This window comes from Pelecanus crispus, chromosome 10, assembly GCF_030463565.1.
Source record: "Pelecanus crispus isolate bPelCri1 chromosome 10, bPelCri1.pri, whole genome shotgun sequence".
Classification (NCBI taxonomy): domain Eukaryota; kingdom Metazoa; phylum Chordata; class Aves; order Pelecaniformes; family Pelecanidae; genus Pelecanus; species Pelecanus crispus.
The window spans coordinates 37,156,672-37,177,013 of NC_134652.1; the positions used below are offsets into that span (position 1 = coordinate 37,156,672).

General features: G+C 37.0%; 1 protein-coding gene across 1 annotated transcript; it reads right to left on the reverse strand.

The window, feature by feature from the left end:
* Positions 1–3,369: 3,369 nt before the first annotated feature.
* Positions 3,370–20,334, reverse strand: PBLD (phenazine biosynthesis like protein domain containing). Its single transcript, XM_009485319.2, has 9 exons — positions 20,251–20,334; positions 17,733–17,832; positions 14,408–14,506; positions 13,751–13,860; positions 13,566–13,595; positions 12,953–13,041; positions 11,625–11,803; positions 9,743–9,805; positions 3,370–3,482 (listed from the first exon to the last, which is right to left on the reverse strand). The coding sequence occupies exons 1-9, from the start codon at positions 20,332–20,334 to the stop codon at positions 3,370–3,372; spliced, it is 867 nt and encodes a 288-aa protein (XP_009483594.1).
* Positions 20,335–20,342: the final 8 nt, after the last annotated feature.

Here is a 20,342-nt window from a genome sequence, read left to right on the forward strand (position 1 = left end):
TCCTTTAAGCAAATCTGTTAAATGGCTTACTGACTAAAAAAATGGCTTCCCATCTTCTTTTCATACCTTTCAGCTGTACATTCAATTCCATAGCAACAAACTTATATGGTTTCTGTTGTTCAATATTTTATTTTTTTCTTATTTTGCTTCCTTCCTCACAGTTATGTGCTTTCCTCCAGGTCCCTGCGTGAACTATGCTTCTGCAGAGGCACACCACCAAAGAAGTAAAATGAGCAAACGTGCATTTAAATTTTCATGTTTTGGCTGCTGGATCTAGCCAGGGATTTACTCAAAACTTAGTGGCCTGTAACTTGATGACCTTCTGTTGGACACTCTCATGATAAATAACTCTTAAGCACACAGGAATTTTTGGAATTATATTTTGCTCTTGGTTTAACACAGCCCTATGCTACAGTCTTAACTAAGAGAACAGCATAAAACAGTTCTGCAAATCCTGTGCACCAGAAACACTAAATAAAGAGACATTGCATTCTTCCAACCTTCCACTTAGTATCTTCACTTAATCTAACTTTTGATTTGACATTTTAATTTAATAAAAACAATGCAAGTTAACTATTTTCTTAGAGAAACATTAAATTCCAAACTTCTACATTAATAATTGTAATATTATACAGGCAGTTCCAGAAAATTCTCTCTTAAACAAAGTTTTATTTAATTAATGAGGAAGGCCTAGCAACTTGCACTAAAAAAAGAGTCCATGGAAACTCTGTGATGATGAAGTCTGCATGAAATTCTATAGCACTCAAAGATTGTATTTAGCATTGTAAGGACCTGAAAATTGTGCTGCATAAGTTGAAGATTACATGGCACTACTATTTGTTTAAATTATAGTAGTCTCTTCACAGAAATCTACCTTTTGTGCTGACTTTGGTTTCTGGAAATTAACTTTGTTTAACATCACTGTGTTCCTCTTTTTCTTCACGTGAAGCTCATGCGAGTTTGAGTCTGAATTCTCATTTCAAGTGCAATCACACATTTCACTTGGTGCTAAGGTAACAGGATTCAGGATCTTGCTCAAAGTTAAGATAGGTAAGTTAGATTAACTATACACAGCTAATAAAACCAACAGGTAAATCCTTCATGTGAAAAAGTGAAACAAGGCCACAAAACTTTCAAATAATTTTATCTGAAGTTCACACAACCTATTTTTTGCACTAGGAAAGATGGACAGAAGTTGTCACAACTAATTTCCTTTACTGTTGACTGAAAATGTGTGATGTATTAAAATAAGTCTTAGTGAGTAATGAGGATCAGCAGGTCAACTAAACAATTTTTCATGAGAATAAAGTTGCTACTCGGAAAATGAGTGCTCTTTTTCTTGCCACTCTCAGCAGCCTTGCTTGTTTTGCATATGGTTGCATGTTTAATTAGCAACCCTTCTGTAAGTGTCTGCAATTAGCACAATGATGATTAATAAAATAACTCCTTTAAAGCTCCATTTAGGCAGCAGAACTGCACAATCAGGTATAATTAATTCATCATTAATAAATCATGGCTGATTAACTAATCTGTTGATTACAAATACATTACTGCATAGTCTCCCACCTGAGCTCTGGTGATTTTTCTATCCTTAACAGAAATAATGACAAAGTTGTGGTAAACTATAACAAAAATGCATTAAGCAGCAAAGAGATTGGTTTGGTCAGGAAATTTAGATAGCAAGTATATTTAAAATTTACTGGGCTTTGTTCATTATCAGTCCCCTTGAGTAAAAAAAGAAATAATTGTACTGTCTATTTGTTAAATGTGAACGGGTGAACAACAATTGCTTCTTTAGTTCTTTTATATTCTTAAGGAGGGTTGGTTTTTTCCAAAGCATCTCAGATGATGGGCCAGATTCACTCTTTGCGTAAGCCAACAGGAAGTAGCAAATGCAGCAAAACAAGCTTGCAGTATTGCTCCTCAAGAAGATCCAGGTCACTAGCCAGAAAGTGATCAATTTGCTTTGTGAGAAAGCAAGGTCAAGGCGGCTGCTAAACCTGCCATTGCAACACTGCTGTTAAGCCGCCTCCATAGCCGTGTCTTGGATCCGATGATGAGTCCGTGTTTATAAACCTCACTTCAGGTCCATGACATCAGCAAGATTGAATATGGAAGACCACCATGCATTTCCATTTGGCGATTCCTTTTGCTTGCCACCCAGCTTTTGAGCTGTGTAGTACATTTAAATCATATTTTCAGTATGTTCTGTGTAGTGGCAGGAGCTAGAAACTTTTTTTTTTTTTTCAAATGAATCCTAAGATTCCCACACTGTTACCTGCCTCCAGCTACTCGGGCTTAAGTAAGATGTGAGTTACGAGTTATGACTAAATTCAAAATAACTGGAAATGGGGGAAGTTGGCACAACTAAGTTCTTCATCATTTATAAAGGGTTGACATTCAGCTGTTCCCACAGTATGAAAATGCCTTTGAGTTCAAAATACTTCATCCTGAAATACTGCAAAGAAAAAGAACTAAAGTGAAGCTTAGGACAAAAGTGATTTGAAAGGGAAAAGAGAGTTTTAGCTAGAGTAACCGAAACACTTCAATATGCCTAATAAAGCCAGAGAAAGACAAGAACACTAAAGGGAAAAAAGTGACAAAATCTGAAGCAGTACATTTCATCAAGAAAATCACAGAAGAAACTTTTAATTTAGGAGCAAATCTTCAGTCTTTGAAAAGTAAATGATATTGCTGTAACCAATAGTTTTCTTTCAGATTTTAACCAGTTTTATGTGCATCACTGTCAATCTCTTAAATCCTTCTGCTAAAAGTTTAATTAAAAATACTGACTAAGCAGCAGTACTAAGAACCACTGCAATACCATTCATCTTTGAAAAATACTGTTCATAAAAGGGAACCATAAAGCACATTTCTAAACCATTTATATTTTTTCATATTTTAATTCAAGTAAATTAATGAACATGTGAGCATCATTTCAATATATAGCAGGGGTTTTTTTTAAAAGGACTGCAGTCAGATTTCATGGAGAATGACTAAACATGGAAAAAGTGTGATTATTTTATCAACCAGAAAAGTTTACAATTCAATCCAGGAAGCAGGAATGGCTTTAACATGGAATTTGGAAATAAAGAAAAGAATCATTTCAAAGCAGAAAAACAAGATAGCTGTCCTTGGACATTTTCCGAGGTCAGTGTACATATGAAGTGACAAGATGACCGTGAATAAAACAATACCAAGGATCCTGAAGATTAGAAGTGAGCATTTTCAAGCGATTTTTAGAAATGGACAAGAAGTGATCAAAGACTTTTGAGGACAGTGGTGACTCACTGCCTAGAGCTAAGATTTGATCAGCATAAGATGAATAATTTGAAGGTGTGGGAGATGAAATCGTTAGTGTCAATTTCTTCAGAAAGTCAGGTTTCCTTTTAATACAATAGCTATTTGCCCCGCAATGTCAACTCTTCCATCGTTACGCAGTGAAATCTTCAACTCTCCTCCACGGCGGGAACATTGAAAAGCTAAATGGAAACAAGAATCCACAGTTAAAAAAACAGTATCTATCACAAATTATTGAAATATCCATGAAAATTCAGGGAAGTTAGGCCTCTCTCTCCAGAAAGCAAGCAGCACCAGGGCAAGCACTGTACCAGGGATTCCCTGGATGAATTCTTTACAGATGAAGATCAGCTCAGGGTGTATCTCATACTGGAACTCATCTATTGAGTCTGACAAAGATACTAGTTAATACAAATAGTGAAGGATAGTTTGCTGTGATGTAGCCAATGAAGTTTTCTTAGTATATCTAAAGAAGTCTTGAATTCTCCCATTCATGGGACAGACAGTTTCTGTAGGTAAGACGGAAGAACACTATTATCTGCATAAGAATGAAGAATCACTTTACTGGTATTGAACATCTGAAGTAAATACTAGGTTCAAAGAATGTGTTTAGCTAATGGATAAATAAAACTCAAGCAGTCAGTGGAAAAAGTCTACAAAGAAGCATAGATGCTGCTTCAGCTGTCACAAACTGAGACCAAACTCTTCCATAGACAGGAACAGATACTGATTTATGTAATCCTGGATATATAATTTAACACAGCTGGATAAAGTTTAAGTAGAAATAGCCTTCCACTTGTAAATAATTACAAAACTAAACTTTTGCCGAAACTGTTTACTCGTATACAGGTGGGACGATAATGCTCACTTAGCATGTTGAGTCTGCAGACTTGCTCAGTAGTCCAATTTTAGCTGCACAAGTACTTGGTCAGAAAATGGTCTGGTTCAGATGGCATTTAGCAAAGGTTTCAGTTTCATATAGTGTTGTTTTTGTAAAAGGCTGTAAATGGATGATGAGGCATTAATGTTCACAGACTCCTCAATGCGTTTCCAACTACTACAAAAGTTGTTCAAAGCCAAAGGGGATGTTTCTCCTCGCAAACCCACAATTTGTAAATTGGGTAGAGACAGTATTCAGACCCCAACAAAGCACAGGATCTCTAACACACAGCACGTATACTGTATGCTTTAAAACAATTTCTCAGCCACAGCTGACAAGAAACCTCTTCCTTATAACAGGATATTAGATTCTCAGACAAAGCAAAGACTCCAAAACAGTGGAAACGGGAGCTACAGAAAGACTAATATTGATACTTTCTGTTCTTTTCCATTTATAGAACTACCGGTTATTGTTTTTAACTTGTCAGAACAACATCTATGTATGGAGTAATGCCTTCAGTTGGAATATTCTGGACACCTAGAGATCCAGACCATGCTAAATTTGATCGATTATTATGGCCAAGTGGGATACTCAGTGGGATATCCCACTCCCTCATGATAGCAGATTTAAATAAAAGAGATTAATTATTTCAAATCTTCAGAGGTTGGTTGGAGTTTTTTTTCCTTTCTTTAAATGTGGAACCAGTGCTGTCTGTTTCATGGCAGGATTACCGAGACTGTTTTGATACTGGCCCATTTTATTTTATTTTTAAAGAAACCTTCAAAGAAGAGAAAAAAAAAATCCACAAAAGAAAATTTCGCCCAAGCTTATATGAAAATAATACTTGATCCTTTCTTTTGCTCACACGAAAGCATTGATATTTCACACTGCGTCTGAAAGTAAACAGACCTGCATGGAACATTTCAATAACTAGAGGATTTCATTTAATAGCAATGTCTCCACGGACGTTCAAGCATCTCTGATGTGCACTCGCCTTTTGGGTCACAAAGTTGTTGCACATCCATTCCATGTCTGTATTTACTAGGAATATCTCATACTACATATACATTTTATACATTTTGTATAAAAACAAGTATGTACATTCTGATCTGTAGAAAGTACATAACAGGTGAATTCACAGTGCCCTGAATTCCTCTGTGATTAACCTGAGACAGAGGAAAGTTTAAGAGTAGGTGCAAGGACTGCGAGACTGAGCATGCCGATATCACAGAATCAGAATCAAGCACCACTGCATTCACAAGGTAGCCAGTGGCCTTGTACTAATATTACCCTGTTGTTTTGAGGAGCTTCTTATCAGCCTAGATGTATCTAAATGACCATTGCTTACAGAATTCGAGGAACAATGGATTTTCTTCATGACATCATCATAACGACACCAACTCAGGAACACGTGTGCCGCTCTTGTAAAAATGTCTATTTTTAGAAATCACCATTATCTTGATTGAATTTCTAAACCCTATAAAAGGGCTGATGAAAGAAGCAATTGTTCCTTAACTTAAGTGAAGTTAAGATCTCCAAGACTTTTTTTTATTCTAAGAAAGAATGTGGATAAATCTGGTGATTGATGGAGGGAAACATCTCTCCTTTGGCAGAAATATTACACTTGTGTACAAATCTCATGTGGCCAATCTATATGTTGAGGTTACCTGGGAAAGCTGAAAGCTGCAATTACAACTCTGCAAAACTCTTCACTTCATAAGAATTTAAATTAGCAAAAGATTAAGTACAGGTAGATTTATTCTACCCGAATAAAGCAACTTCTTCACCAAAAAAAAAAAAAAAAAAAAAAAGCGAGGAGACTGAAAAGTTAGAAGATGGGACAGACTCTGTGTTGAAAGAATCCTGGCAAAATTTGTGGAAGTATGATCTTACAGTTATCAAAGTAAGGTTTGGTTTTTGGTTGGGTTTTTTGACCCATCCGTGTCCCCCCACAAAAAAACCCTCAAATGCTATAAACCTGTTCTGTACTGGGAAGGAATCAGAGAAGTTAAAGGCAGTAACAAGAACTGAAATTTCCCCACAAATTAATACAGTTGTCTGAAGTAAACAGGTACAGAAAGATTCCTCTTGCTTCACCTGAGATTAAATTGCCCTCAATAAAGCCCCTTCTTTTCACAATACTTTGGAAAGTCCTCTATAATCTATTCGTTATACCAAATTCCTTTTGCATGTTTATAAATGTTATCTTAGAAATATGAAAACTATGTGAAGGTCTGGCTACAGAGACAGTTGCTAAATATTGCATTCATTTGCAATTATAGAAGTCTACACATCTGATATGAGAGATTATAAATTTTTAAATATTGCAGAGACTCTTCAAATGAAAAAAAAAGGCAAAGACAGATACTGAACTCCGATTTAACACTCAGCTTAAATTCAAGGATAGGTACATAGTTTCAAGAAAGGTCATGAAGTATTTCACCTTGTAAAAAGACTAGAAAATTCTCTTTGTAGTTGATGGGGGTGGTGGTTGTTTGACAATTTGGTCTAATAAAAGTAGGAAGAGAACCCAAACACGGGAAATTATGTCTGATACTTCAGCAGAGATGCAGCTGACCTCCTCCTAGAGGTCACAATACCCAGAGAGATCTGACAATAGATTTAATGTTCCTCATTTTTATATTATTTCATATCCGATCTATTTTGGCACTAACAGATCTTTCATTTTATGGAAGAAAATCTTCCTTTATTCTTGCAATAAAACATATCGGATATTACAGAAGCTACTTGTGCTGGTTTTGGCTGGGGTAGAGTTAATTTTCTTCACAGTAGCTGGTATGGGGCTATGTTTCAGATTTCTGCTAGAAAGTGTTGATAACACAGGGATGTTTTCATTACTGCTGAGCAGTGCTGACACAGAGTCAAGGCCTTTTCTGCTCCTCACCCCACCCCACCAGCGAGCAGGCTGGGGCTGCACAAGAAGTTAGGAGGGGACACAGCTGGGACAGCTGACCCAAGGGATATCCCATGCCATACGACATCATGCTCAGCATATAAAGCTGGGGGAAAAAGAAGGAAGGAGGGGAGACATTCAGAGTGATGGAATTTGTCTTCCCAAATCACCGTTACACATGATGGAGCCCTGCTTCCCTGGAGGTGGCTGAACACCTGCCTGCCCATGGGAAGCAGTGAATGCATTCCTTGTTTTGCTTTGCTTGTGTGTGCAGCTTTTGCTTTACCTACGAAACTGTCTTTATCTCAACCTGTGAGTTTTCACTTTTACTCTTCCCATTCTCTCCCCCATCCCACCAGGGCGGGGGGAGTGAGCGAGGAGCTGTGTGGTGCTTAGTTGCCAGCTGGGGTTAAACCACGGCACTACCACAAAGGTTTCTAAAATCAAAAGATGCTCTTATTTATTAATCTTTGGTGATACGGAATCTTCTTGATTGCCAGCCACCTTTTCCAAATAACCTCATTAGTAATAGAATTCACCTCAGTACTACCTGATACCCCTCAGTCACATGCATGTAAGGAAAAGTTATTTCTCATAAACACACATAGAGACCACATGTTGATCAGATGTCAAATGAACTTGTTCTCTTTAAACCTGTTTTGTATGATTTCTACCACAAAAGAAGTTTGAGGACGTATATGCATGAAATACGGAAAAAAAAAAAATTCTATCTTCTGGGAAGATAGGACTTTTTTTTGTGCTAAACATATTAGAGAACCTGATTACAGTGTCAATTGCTGCTTGAGATAGTTTCTCTAGAAGAGGAAATACATAAAAAATACATACATACCTACAAAATACATAAAAATGCAAAACAGGTAGAAAGTATCATCTAAAAATACAGACAGCTTTCCTGTCTGTTTGATTACTTAAAGAAGCGGTGTCTATAGTTGCAATAGAAGAGTTTTAAATTCCACATTAACATCCAAAAATGTCAAAAACTTCTGGGAAACAGCCAGTTCGTAAGGATGCACTACCAAAGGCAGTTTCTCCTCTTCAGAAAGCATGTTGGGATTTTTCCCCCCAACATTACAGAAACTATCACAGATTTGTGTGATGTAAATGCAAATATGAGATCTTCGGAACACAATGTTAAACCTTTCCTTCAATTCATGATGGAGAAGGTCTCAGTCATTGTGGATTACCATACTGAGCTATGGAGTGCAAACAGATCCCTTAAAGAGCTTACAATTCTCAAGAAAATCCGTTTTTGGGATTCATTTGACCAAATACAGGAAGGCTCATATTCAAGGTAGCTGTTTGTTTGAAAAAGTGTTTACTTTTTATGGACAAGGAACCTTATTAGATCACGGATGCAATCCCTGTTCTAAACTAAATGTTACCAAAGACTTAACTGATGTCAGGTGCACGAAAGAATTGTAATCCCCTGCCCCCTCTTAGGGAACCAGATAGGGACTAGGGTATTTTGTAGTGCTTCCATTGTTCTTCCATTCTCTGGCAAAGCACTAGAAACATGAGAAGCACAGAGACACCCAAGGCCTCTTTATCTAGTATTGTCATGTATTAACACTTTCTCTTGCTTTTTTCCACCAAGTTCTTCAGTTTCTTGCTTAACAACAAATATGTGATCTAATAAGCATATCTCATTGATTGAAAGAATACCAATAAATCTCTTTAACTTCAGATGTCCAGTCATCTCAGATTCCTTTAAGGCTTAATCATTTAAAAGTAAGACTGCAAATAAAATCACAAACAAATAAAATTTGCCAACGACCATGTATCTTGTCCCCATTCTTACATATTTAAGGTCAGTCACATTCTTTCTGTTCTTGTAATGTAAGCGATTACTCTTTCTTACATCTTTCCTTGCTACCATGTTAAAGATCATCATCCTGAGGAAAACTGATCTTCATACCTAAATACACAGACATATCGAAAACCAGAAAAAAACCTGTACCATAAAGCACATTCTGTAAGTAGAATCTGAATGTTAGAAATACACCATCTCTTCTTATCTAGCTATAATAGCATTAGCTATTCTAAATCTTAAGTTTCCTAAAGAAGTCACTGAAGGGATTAATCTGGAGTAATTCTCAAGAAAATTCTAAAATCAGGCAGAAACCATATAACTTTTTTCAGTCTCATCTTAATAAACATGAGGGGAAAGGAAAACCTGTCCAAATTCTACTGAAAAGTACACATTGTGAATGAAAATACCGATACCTGTTCCAAATACCCAAAGCACAAGCCATAAAGACCAGTAAGTAAAGCAAAATTCAATCAAAACAAAAAAACAACATCATCTCAAGTTCACCAAGCTTCAGTTATGATGAAAGGTTATGAGAAATAAAATCCAAAAGCTGAGATCAAAAACTAACTGCACAGAGTTATGATCCAGAGACCGAGACTTCAAATGCCCTGTAGGCATGATGTGTCACGTTGGTGGGTAGGAAAGCAAGCGATTTCTTAAAGATTACCTCAGACACAAAATACTACATAATATTCTATTCATATTGAGAAAATGGATAGGGAGTTATTGCTACAGTTTGGACTGTAGTAATAATATAGCTTTTTTGTGAGTAGCTTTTCATAAATGGGCAGCTTTGCAAAAAAACAGTTTCTCTTACCGAGCATTTCTTTCTTCCCCAGCTGCTCTGACCAGTAGCTGCTTAAAACAGCATGGGCAGATCCTTAAAAGAAATTGGAAAACAAAGTACAGAATTAAATTAGAATCACTACTTTACGGAGCAAGCACATTCAAAATGTAAATGCCATAAACAAATCAAGTGCCACGTGTGTCTAGGGCAAAAACACCTAAGAGTTTGCACAGCAGACAGAACTTAAGGCTTTAACATTTCATTTATTTACAATAAAGCAGTATTACTTCCTCACCCTCTGGCTTCAATGGAATTTTGCCTAGGCAAGGGCTTCAGGATTAGCCACAATTGGTAGGAATAGCAAATAGTACCAATCAAATTACTTAAGCCAAAGTACTCATTTGTTGACCAAAAGTGAAGTTTCCTAATAACAGAATCTCAAAATATTAAATTCAAAATATTATTCATCTGAACGTGATGATATTCAATGAAACATGAACAACTGCCCATCAAAAACATGAACAGGCTTTTGGATATTTTTTAAGAATAGGAACAGGTGGATAGAAGTCACTGTGTAAAACAAAAACCATTTCCTCTCCTAACAGTTTCCACAATAAAACCTCAGGGTTTTTTCAGTGTTGAATGCTGGTAAGTAACAGGATGTAACTCAGGGAGATCTTCAAGGTCTCACCACAGCTTCTGAAAACTGAAAGACCAATTTCTTGGTTCCTGACCAACAGATGGCTTAAAAACTTATGATGACTTCTCAGATTCATAGCTAGAAATGGGGTTTCAGTCTACATTAGCAGCTAGGGGCAAAGACACTCTGCTGGAAAGCCTACTGTGAAGCAACGATAATTATCAGGCCTCAAGGAGACCAGGACATGTAGTATTATTAAGAAATCATTACAAAAGAAATATAATACAAAGCCATAACACTGTTAAAAGTATACTTCAGCAATACAATAAAAAGATTTTTTTCTATAAAAGAAAGAACGCTTGAAGATGGAAGACAAGTGACAGTGAGCTATAACAAGCCTAGAAAAATCTCAGAGATTCAGGAAGCTTCTAGCTTTTCCTACATATCAATACTAGTCTTCCCAGAAATCCCAAGGAATGAACTCTGGGATTAGCTACGTCTACCAGACTCTGTCCCCAGCTTTATCAGGAAAGCAGGATTGAAAGCTTACAAAAATATGCTGAAATACATGGCTTATTTCTTTGTACACCTTCCTTTCTGCTAGGAGTGCTGAATAACTAGCATTATTCTAAGAAAGAAAGTTTTCTCTTTATTTAGCAAAACATTTAATAAGCATTTTTGACCAAGTTCTCAGCTGACTAATAATTAACCTGTGATTAACTGGAACTTAAGCAAATAACATCATTCTGCAGCAATCATCATCACACCTACCAAGTGGAACATCAAAGGAACAGGCAGACAACTTAGCCTTCCTGCCCCTAAATACACAACTAGCCCTGTTCATATTATTCATAGGCCTGAGAATATCCACAATAAGTGTCATGAAACTAGAGATCTCAGCTGAAGTGGAAAAAAAAAAAACAAAACCAAAAACCACAGAACACCAACAGAAGGGGATATGAACTTCTACTGCAATACACATTCAATATCAAACTAGTCTCTTGCTTTTCTCTAAGTGGAATACTTCAGGGAAAAGATCTGGAAAAGACACAAGAATATCTGACCTGATGACAGCAAGAAGCTGATTTTTTCTGAATGAGTTGGCATCAGTCATAAAAGTTTTCAGTTTAATGAGCACACTCCTGCTGTCCACATAAAACACTAATTTAGAAGAGAGACTCCAAAGTACAAAACCACATTCATGAAGTTTAATAAGAACCTTTGAATTGAACTGAAACAAGAGTAAGAGTCGCTTATCACACAAACCCATACCTGTAACAGGGTCTTCCATAATTCCATACCAAGGTGCAAAATATCTGGAGTAAAAATCAGGGCCTTTATGTTTTCCACTGGACTCTCCCTTAAGAGTGAGTATGAGTCCTTTCACCTTTCCTGTCTTTTCAGCTGACAAAAAGTGTTGTGCACTCACTTGCAGTTCTTCCAACACAGACCTTGAATATAATTACAGCATTTTAATAGCCCGTATTCTTCATTTTACATTAATTTAAGTATTGAAAAGAAACAGAAAACTACAAAATCACCTTCTCTACAATCCCAAAACAGCCACGGTAAAATGTCAGAGGAGACAAGATTCCCTAGCACTGTCCTCCCAACGTCATTTGACAGAAGACTACCCTGAATAGAATACACTCTGAGTGAGCAAAGTTCAAGCCATACATTTCCTATTTATTTCTGAAAACAGAGCATCCTAGAATACTAGCTACAAAAATGCACACTTTTGTTTCAACGTTTTAATCATACACATCATCACTACAGAATGCAAAGAGTAAGCACTCCACCTCCTTTCAGAGTAAACAACTAACACCATTCAGATCTTCACAGGATTCTAAAGCACTCTACAACAGTCTCAAGTCTCTGAAGTTGCAGATACCACCCTACGAAATAAAATCTGAAAGAGTAAAAATAATAAGTACTCAGCTGAGAATATTTCTATCTCCTCACCAGCCCAATCTTTCAACATTAGTCAGGCCAAACTTCAAGTGAAAATAACAGTATTTTGGCCTGACCAAAGAATTTGTGTTTCAGCAATATATATCCAAATCATACTTGATTTAACAATGAAATTCAGCTCTGCGAGATTAACAAATGCTTTGAAATCATTTGAATTGGAATTTCCTCTATAAAGCTACTTACGATGCTGTTAAGTACGTGTAAGCAGCTTACAGTCAAATGGGAATAAGAACCCATGGCATTCTGTCAACGTGCCCTGTCTCACTAAGCAGACCTCTAGAGCTATGCAACGATTACTTCTTCGTTTGAGAAGCAAGACTCCTAATTTCCTGCTAGGTTACTGGATCATTTTTTTACTCAGATGGATGGGGAAAATACACCATCATTAAAATTGCTTCCTACACACCTCCTTTACTTGGAGACAGATTTCAGACTGATCTTATTCAGCTATGCAGGTTCAATAAGCTCACATGAGAAGATAAAATAATTATTTAACACACGAGTTTAGAGTTTTTAATATCCACCTGTTTTAAAACTAGATAAAAGAGCCTAGTATGTAAGGAATAGAGGTTAAACAAACAGACTCAATTTCTGCACACTTGATTATTAAAAAAAAAAGCGTAAGACACCTTTCATAAGTATCACTGAGGCGGACTAAGAGTTTCTTTGTGTCGGGAGAATAACGGAGATCTTGAACAATCATGTCGCCAACGGCTGCCTGGTGGAAAAGTTAAAGGAGACAAAGAAAAACATCATCATTGGAATAGGAAATATTATTTCATTATCATTTTCGTTGAACAAATTCCCTGCTAGAACAGGGCTTGTACAAGGTCTTTCATGCAGCCCTCATGTACATGCAAGCAAGAAAAGTAAATGCACCAAGTGCATGAATGGATATGGGGAGGTGCTAAGAGCTCTGTATATGTCAATGTGGAAAGAAATTCAGGGACCTCAAAGAGGGCAAGGACCCTAGATTGCCTCACGTGCATACAATAGGCTGAAAATGCCACTGAAATAAGTACTGACACTCCAGTCAATGGTAGTGAGAGACAAAAGTTCAACTGCAGCATTTTGGAGAATTGCATTTCCTGAGCTGCATGACTCAGACCTTTAAAGTTTAGTGTTTCAAGTTCAGGAGTACATCAAGCAATGCCATGTTGCCAGTTTTTGGCCATTTTAATATACAAAAATAAGTACAGCTATTACAAATGTGCTTCTAAGACCACATGTAGATTCTTTTACCTTTATTAACTCTTCTACTTCCTGAAGTACCTGAAGAAAAAAAAAAGAAACCCACACTGTAAAAGATAGAACATATATATGTATGTATCTATCCAACTACAGATAGACAGATATACTTACATATACATAGAAACATAAACACATACTTTCCTTGAAAGCCTTTAATGAATAAAACTTTGACTGACCTGTGGGTAGGTTAAGTAAAGTGGTAAGTCCAGGACAATATGATGTTCCGCTTGTCTGGCTTTTAACTCCCCACTCAGCGTCACAAATGTGAGAACTGAATTTCTGTTTTCTAGAGAGAGAACACTGCAACATTATCAAACATAAGAATTTGAATCTAAATTATTATAGCTCTTAGGGTAGCTCAGTATATTCAGAAAAAGTTAGTTATGCAGCTAAAATATAATAACTACAGTAAACCTGTATTCTGAGACAAAATTCCCAACTAACTAAATTATCTGCTGAGGCTAATCAACACAGCAGTTGCCAGTGAATCTTTCTTTTCCTGCACATTCTTAGAATGAATGGGAATTTCCTTTTAACAGAAAGAGCAGTATTCCCTATTCATCAAATTCTACTGTACCTCTCCCAGATGACATTTGCATATTTAACACTTTTCTTAAACAAGAGTAATAGGAGGGCTTCAGAATCCAAGTGCAGGCATCAGACTACAACCTTGTAATTACAGAGCACTTGTAAAAGACAATACCTAAGGTATCCCATATGTGTTCCCTAAATGTTCTGAATATTTAATTGCCTTTGTTATAGAAAATAGAGATCTTCTTAATTAGAAGTAAATTTTCTAAGAAGTTATAGTAATAAATAGCTTGTAAACATACTTTGTACATGAAACAACACAGCAGCTGCTGCAAGTGTAGCATGACCACAGAGAGGAACTTCGTTGGCTGGGGTAAACCATCTGAGTCCAAAGCAGGAACCTTGAAAATAAAGTTTATTTAGCATTATTAAGTTTAAGAAGTCTATTTCTTCAATTTATCTCACACCTTTATACAGAGTGATGAGATTTCAGTTAATCAAAATGCATGTTATAATCAGTCTTGGTCTTAAACATGCTTTTAGGAATGTATTTTGTACTGATTTTTGGAATAGCTATTGCTTTTGAGTCAGGTCAACAACAGGAGTCTACTACTAACAGAGGAAAACTACTTTGTTACAAGAGCAAAGGGGCTGCAGAGTAGAAATGCCTGCTGGCCAGGGAACTAGGCCTGTGAACCAGAAGCACCCCCGAGAAGCATGGCTGGCACCTTTGAGGTGCTGCTGGGCAGCTAGAAACTGGAGACATGCCGAGATATCATCAGTAAGCACAAAACTAACAAACCGTAACAGCAACTGATCGCATGAGAAGGTCAAAAATAGTCTAGAAAAAGGGGAAAACATCCCAAGAAAGTAAGAATCGGTAACTGCCACTGGCTGTTCTAACTGAAAGAACAGGAAAACAGTCTGGAAAAATAAAAACTAGTCTGAGAGCATAGAAAACACCATCATCTATTGGCTGTTCCAAGTGAAAAACAGAAATTAACAGCATCTCTTAGCTTCTTGAAGTGGTGGTGTCCTATATGTTCTCTTATGTCTCTGTGATACAAAAATTACTTAATTTTTACCCCAATGGAGCTTCTCTCTCTGAGAACTTTCTGTGCTGCATATATTTTTCCCTTTCCTAAACAGGTCTGTACAAACTTTCTGTGAGATCATGGACCCTTGCCAGGGACACACAGCTGACTCCAAACTCCATGACACAGATCAGCTTTGAAGTGAGACTCTTGTTATTTTACCGGTCCCGCTCTGGGCCCGCTTCTGGGCTCGGTTTGGTTTGTCCTCCCCTCCCTGGGATCTGTTTGTCCTCCCCTCTGGCATCTATTTAATGTGCTTGGTACCATATATATGCATATAAGTAATCTATCATAAGTATATCTACTGTTACATTATTGGTAAGTTTGATTATTGACTAGTGCTAAGTTTGTAGTAACGTGTAATATTATATATACACTTCTCCTGTTATGCTATTGATCACTGATAATAATTTGTAATAGCTTGAGAGAGAGATTCACTTCATTAATCATAGGTATACTTGCTAGTGGTGAATTTTGTGGTAGTCTGTAATAAAGCAGAGAGTTTCGAAGATAAAGCCTCCGTGTCCTTGTGTATTATGGAATCCTACGAAGCCACGCGATCTCTAGGCACCTGCAGGCTGGGTTACCCTTTAGGGGTTAAAGATAGTTTTGTTGGTATAATGGAGCCTGTATTGGAGCTAGGTCAGTTATGATTATTTTGCTTAAACCACCAGTCAAGTCTGGTAAAAGCCTCTAATGTATACTAACCCCATCATATTTCTATTTGTTGTTTAAAAAAATTGGAACCCAAGTGCACTATGCTTGGTTTCCTGTAGCTTTTGCAGAGTTCTTGCACCATGGCATTTCAGATAACGCTTATGAAAATATATTTCAAGTGAATACAAACACAACTAAAAGGTGCAAAAGAAACAAATGATATTTAAAAAACCCAAACAAATAAGCCTTGTCATTGCCCCTGTGAAACATTAGTGCATTAAAGTCAGTGCCCTATGTAATGAAAACAAATAGAATCCCAACAAAACCTAGTGGATGAAAGTAATGAACATGCCAGAGAAGTGCTCCGAGACAGGGCAGACACAGAACCCAGCTGCGCGCCTGCCCTGTGGTGTTAATGCACTCCCCCAAGTGGAAATTGTGGCTGAAAGCAGGAGGAAATGGAGTCAGCCATGACCGACTGGAGACAGACAAGCTCTGTGACTCAGAACACCTGCCTGGATGCTCCAGACATACAGCTGTACTCAGACTGAGAAGATATTTTGTACTCTCATAAATTAATGTACCCCTAAAATAATGTAGATTTTTTAAAATTAAATGAAAGGCACTGAGCACAAACTCATAAGCCTGCAAAACCAAACTTTGTCCAGGAGCCCCTACTACACCAATGAATGTTCCAGAAGCTGATTAGAGTCTCATAAAAGACATTCTGATGCCCCTGGTCTCCTCTCGTTCCCACCACCCCTCAATACACACATTCTCAGGTGCAGCTCAATGACTAAACTCCTTCGAAAAAACTGTGCACCTCTTCAGCAGCTGTGTGGGTCTGATGTCACAAACTCTACTCCCATTAATATCAAAAGCACTTTAATAAGAAAGAAGCTGGCATTTTATATGCTGTTGGATTAATATCAAAACCACTTTAATGAGAAAGAAGCTGGCATTTTATATGCTGTTGGATATAGATGACTTGAAAATAAATAAATGTATTTTATCATGCCAACATGGTACCTTAACCTGGAATCTAACTCCAGGCTAGTGGGGTTCCAGCCCCTTGGCTCATGCCACCACGCAACTGCAAAGTGAGCAGATTCAGCAAACTGATTCAGCTGAAAACTAATCCACAAAGTGATTCTGACCAGACTCTGTGTTTGTCTGATATTTTCTGTCCTGTCTAGTGTCTCTCCAGTTCCTCTCCCATCATATATACATGCCCTACCAAAGAACACCAGTGAAGTCCCTCTGCGCAAACGAATCAAATAAGCAGCCTAATGTGTTTGATTTGAACAACTTCAGATTTCCCAGTTTTGTTGTAAACCTGTATTTTCCAGTATTGGCTCCACAGACAGCTTATGAGATTTTTGTGACAAACAAACTCAATGACTAAATTCAGCTTACAGCTTCCCCAGCAATGGTTTCCTGAACAGCCAAGCCAGATTCCACTCACTTTGCAGTCTTGTGCGTATGGAATAAGCACGTTCCATCCCTATTCTTCTGCTGATATAATAAGTAATTATCTCAGGAGATTATTAGTAGTAATGGAATATTAACTGAAGGATCTTTGCATAGCACTTTTAGGAGATTTTCCATATACAACTCGCTCATTTAGTAAAAGGCACTAAAACAAATGGGTCTAATTTTTAATAATAAATGTTTGTGTATTGTAAAATGAATTCAATATGCAGCACAAATACTTTAAAGAATCCATGTGCAAAAGGCTTATTATTATTAAGATATACCACAACTCCAAGATTTTGCTTTGGCTGTCCTACAAATTGTCACCATTCCTTATAAATGCACCCACAGTGTCTTCCTATTCCCTTCTAAGAGATTTTGGTGGGTAAACAGAACCACTCACTCTTGGTAAAGTCATCTCCAGGGCGCAGTTTTCTGATGAAAGCAGTTTCTGAAAGGTTCATTTCTGTTGCGATTTTTTGGTGCAAATCTTCATCCAAGTCCTAATGATGAAACAACAAATCCAATTAAAAGCAAGTCAAAAAATGCAGAATCAAACTTTCTGTCAAATAAATACAGTCATTTCATTTCCTATTATAAGAAAACACAGGCTCATTTTTAGTTCAAAATACTTTCCGAGAGTAAAAAAAACTTTAAGCGTAAAATGTGATAACTAGTTCAATCATTGTGATACGTAGACATTTCTCGTATCTGCCCTATTATTAGTTTACAAATTCTTGGAATACGTGGAAAATAAAATCACCAAAAAAACCTGAACACAGTCATTCCATGAACACAATTTTTTTTTTTTTAAAGTCGTGATTAAAGTCACACTGAGAAGTCATTATTAACATAATCTAAAAATAACTACAACTCTCTTTTTATTAACTCTGAAGAATCCATGCCAGCAAGAGGTATGTGGTAATGGCTAGGGCAACGGTCAAGATGGCTGATCAGTGCTTACGGCTGTAGCCTCGATACTACTTTTTGAACAACGGGAACAATATGCTAAGTCAGTAGAAGCTGAGAGGAGATAAACAAACAAAAAAAGGCTGGAGCTCACTACATTCTGCTCTGCCTGCTTGCTGATTTCAACCAGTGAACATTGATCCTGGGATACATGAGCTGTAGCGACTGTATAAAATTCTACTTCACCCTTGTTCTATTGCTCTTCCCCCGTAATTATGCTGACTAGCCAGGTTTGAGAATCTGGTCTTTACAATATTGACACACAAATGAAACAAAGTACTGAGTGGACCTGGTCAGGTTCAACCTCTGAGGTAAAAATCTGCCCTGCTAACTTTACTTATTTGCCTTAATAACTTTTTAATCTGTTTTGGCCAATAATCCCATACTACAGATAGAAAACAATTACTGATGGGTATCACAGAGCTGTATTTGCAGAGTGAATCCTACACAATAAAACAACACTCTAACTTTTTACAGTTACAAGCATCCCTCCTCAGGAAAATAGTTCTGACTGTCAACTAGATACTGAAAAGACACTAAAGCAGAACAAAGACCAACCAAAAAGTTATTAAAAATAGTATCACTTTATTGAAATACTGCCATCCTGTGGCACTTCTGAAACACAGAAAGGGCTTGTTTTGCCATTCTTGTATTACTCCCAGCGTTTTGTAAAGCATCTGCTAACACTCTGAAGGGAACAGAGAACAGAAATATTGCTGCTAGCTGCACCATACTTTCTTGGAGCTTAGAGTAAAATTATGAATTAGAATCTCAGTTTTAAGTGAACTTCAGCTTTAACTTTCATACTAAAGCCTCTAGCCCCAGGTACTGTAGAAAAAACTTTAAAATCCCAACACTCCAAAGGCAACATGCAAATAAGTTGCCCTCACAACATATTAATGTAATAAAGTAAAATAAATATAAAAATGCAATTAGAAGCTCATAGTTTTAAAGTAAATTAATTCTGAGAGGGAGTATTTAGATTTTAGGGGGCCAAAAAGAATATTTAGATTTTAGGGGGCCAAAAATACCTCTGAAGTGAGATGTTCTCAGTCGGTATTTCAGCTGATCTGGTAATTAATTAGGCTACATTCTGTGAGATCTAGATAGGCTTAGGAACATCTAGAAAGGATTCATATTGTCAGTACAAGCTATTGCCATTGACTGCTCTACATACATTTTCATACTTATAGTTTTCATCAAGTGTTACTACACAAAAAATACAAGGCCTATGAATTTCTAATTCAGTTTAATAATTAGGTTTTGGTAGAAGTCATCAACAGTGTAGCAATTAGTACCAACTGGTCAGAACACCTTGATGAGGGGGATGAGTACTGTCCATTGCGCTAAAACTACTGTGTAACTTTGAAGCAATCAAAATTGGCTGTTTAAACTTGGCTAAAGCTGAACCTGACACACTAATGGTGAAAGACTCAGATCCAGGTCTGTACTCCCCCTCTTTCCTTCCATAGAAGGAGAAAAAAATTGAAGAGAAAAAAAAAAAAAGAAAAAAGGGGGGGTGGAACTACAAAACCCCCACACCTAAACCAAAAAAACCACACTTTAACGCTTCATTCAAAAACTATTGAGTACTGATTGTATGTTACTGCATTTCCTTTCAGAGATTTCACTATGAATTCATTGGCTTAGGAAATTAAGCCATTTCTTTTTGACTTAACTCAGAATAAAACTAGTATATTCCTTTAAAGAAAATTTTTAAAACCCACAAAAAGTGCAAAGCATGCCTTGTATGAAATCGTTCGGATGGAAAAGGGGTACCCCTGTGCTAATGTCTCTGTATTCTGGAGCAACAGCAAACAACGCTTGCAAGCAGAAGTCCCGAGTAAAGGAAGCAAAATCTAATGCAGCGCTGAGTGCTCAGGTCAAGTACAGAATGGTAAATGCCACTGCAGTCCCTCATAAAATAGTTTGGTTTTTTTTTTTAAACTTACATTTTCAAGCAGACAAACTGCCGCAGGATTTCCGGAAAACGGCCGGTTTGTAAATGCATCAACCGTAAAAATGGGAATTTGCATTGTCGTTT

Excerpts from the sequence above, each read along its gene's own strand:
- PBLD (XM_009485319.2), bottom strand. The coding sequence starts at position 20,334 with ATGCAAATTCCCATTTTTACGGTTGATGCATTTACAAACCGGCCGTTT. Across the intron at positions 9,806-11,624 it reads TATGGAAGACCCTGTTACAG|GATCTGCCCATGCTGTTTTA; the intron begins GTATGGGTTTGT and ends ATTTCTTTTAAG. Across the intron at positions 3,483-9,742 it reads GGGGAAGAAAGAAATGCTCG|CTTTTCAATGTTCCCGCCGT; the intron begins GTAAGAGAAACT and ends GTTTCCATTTAG.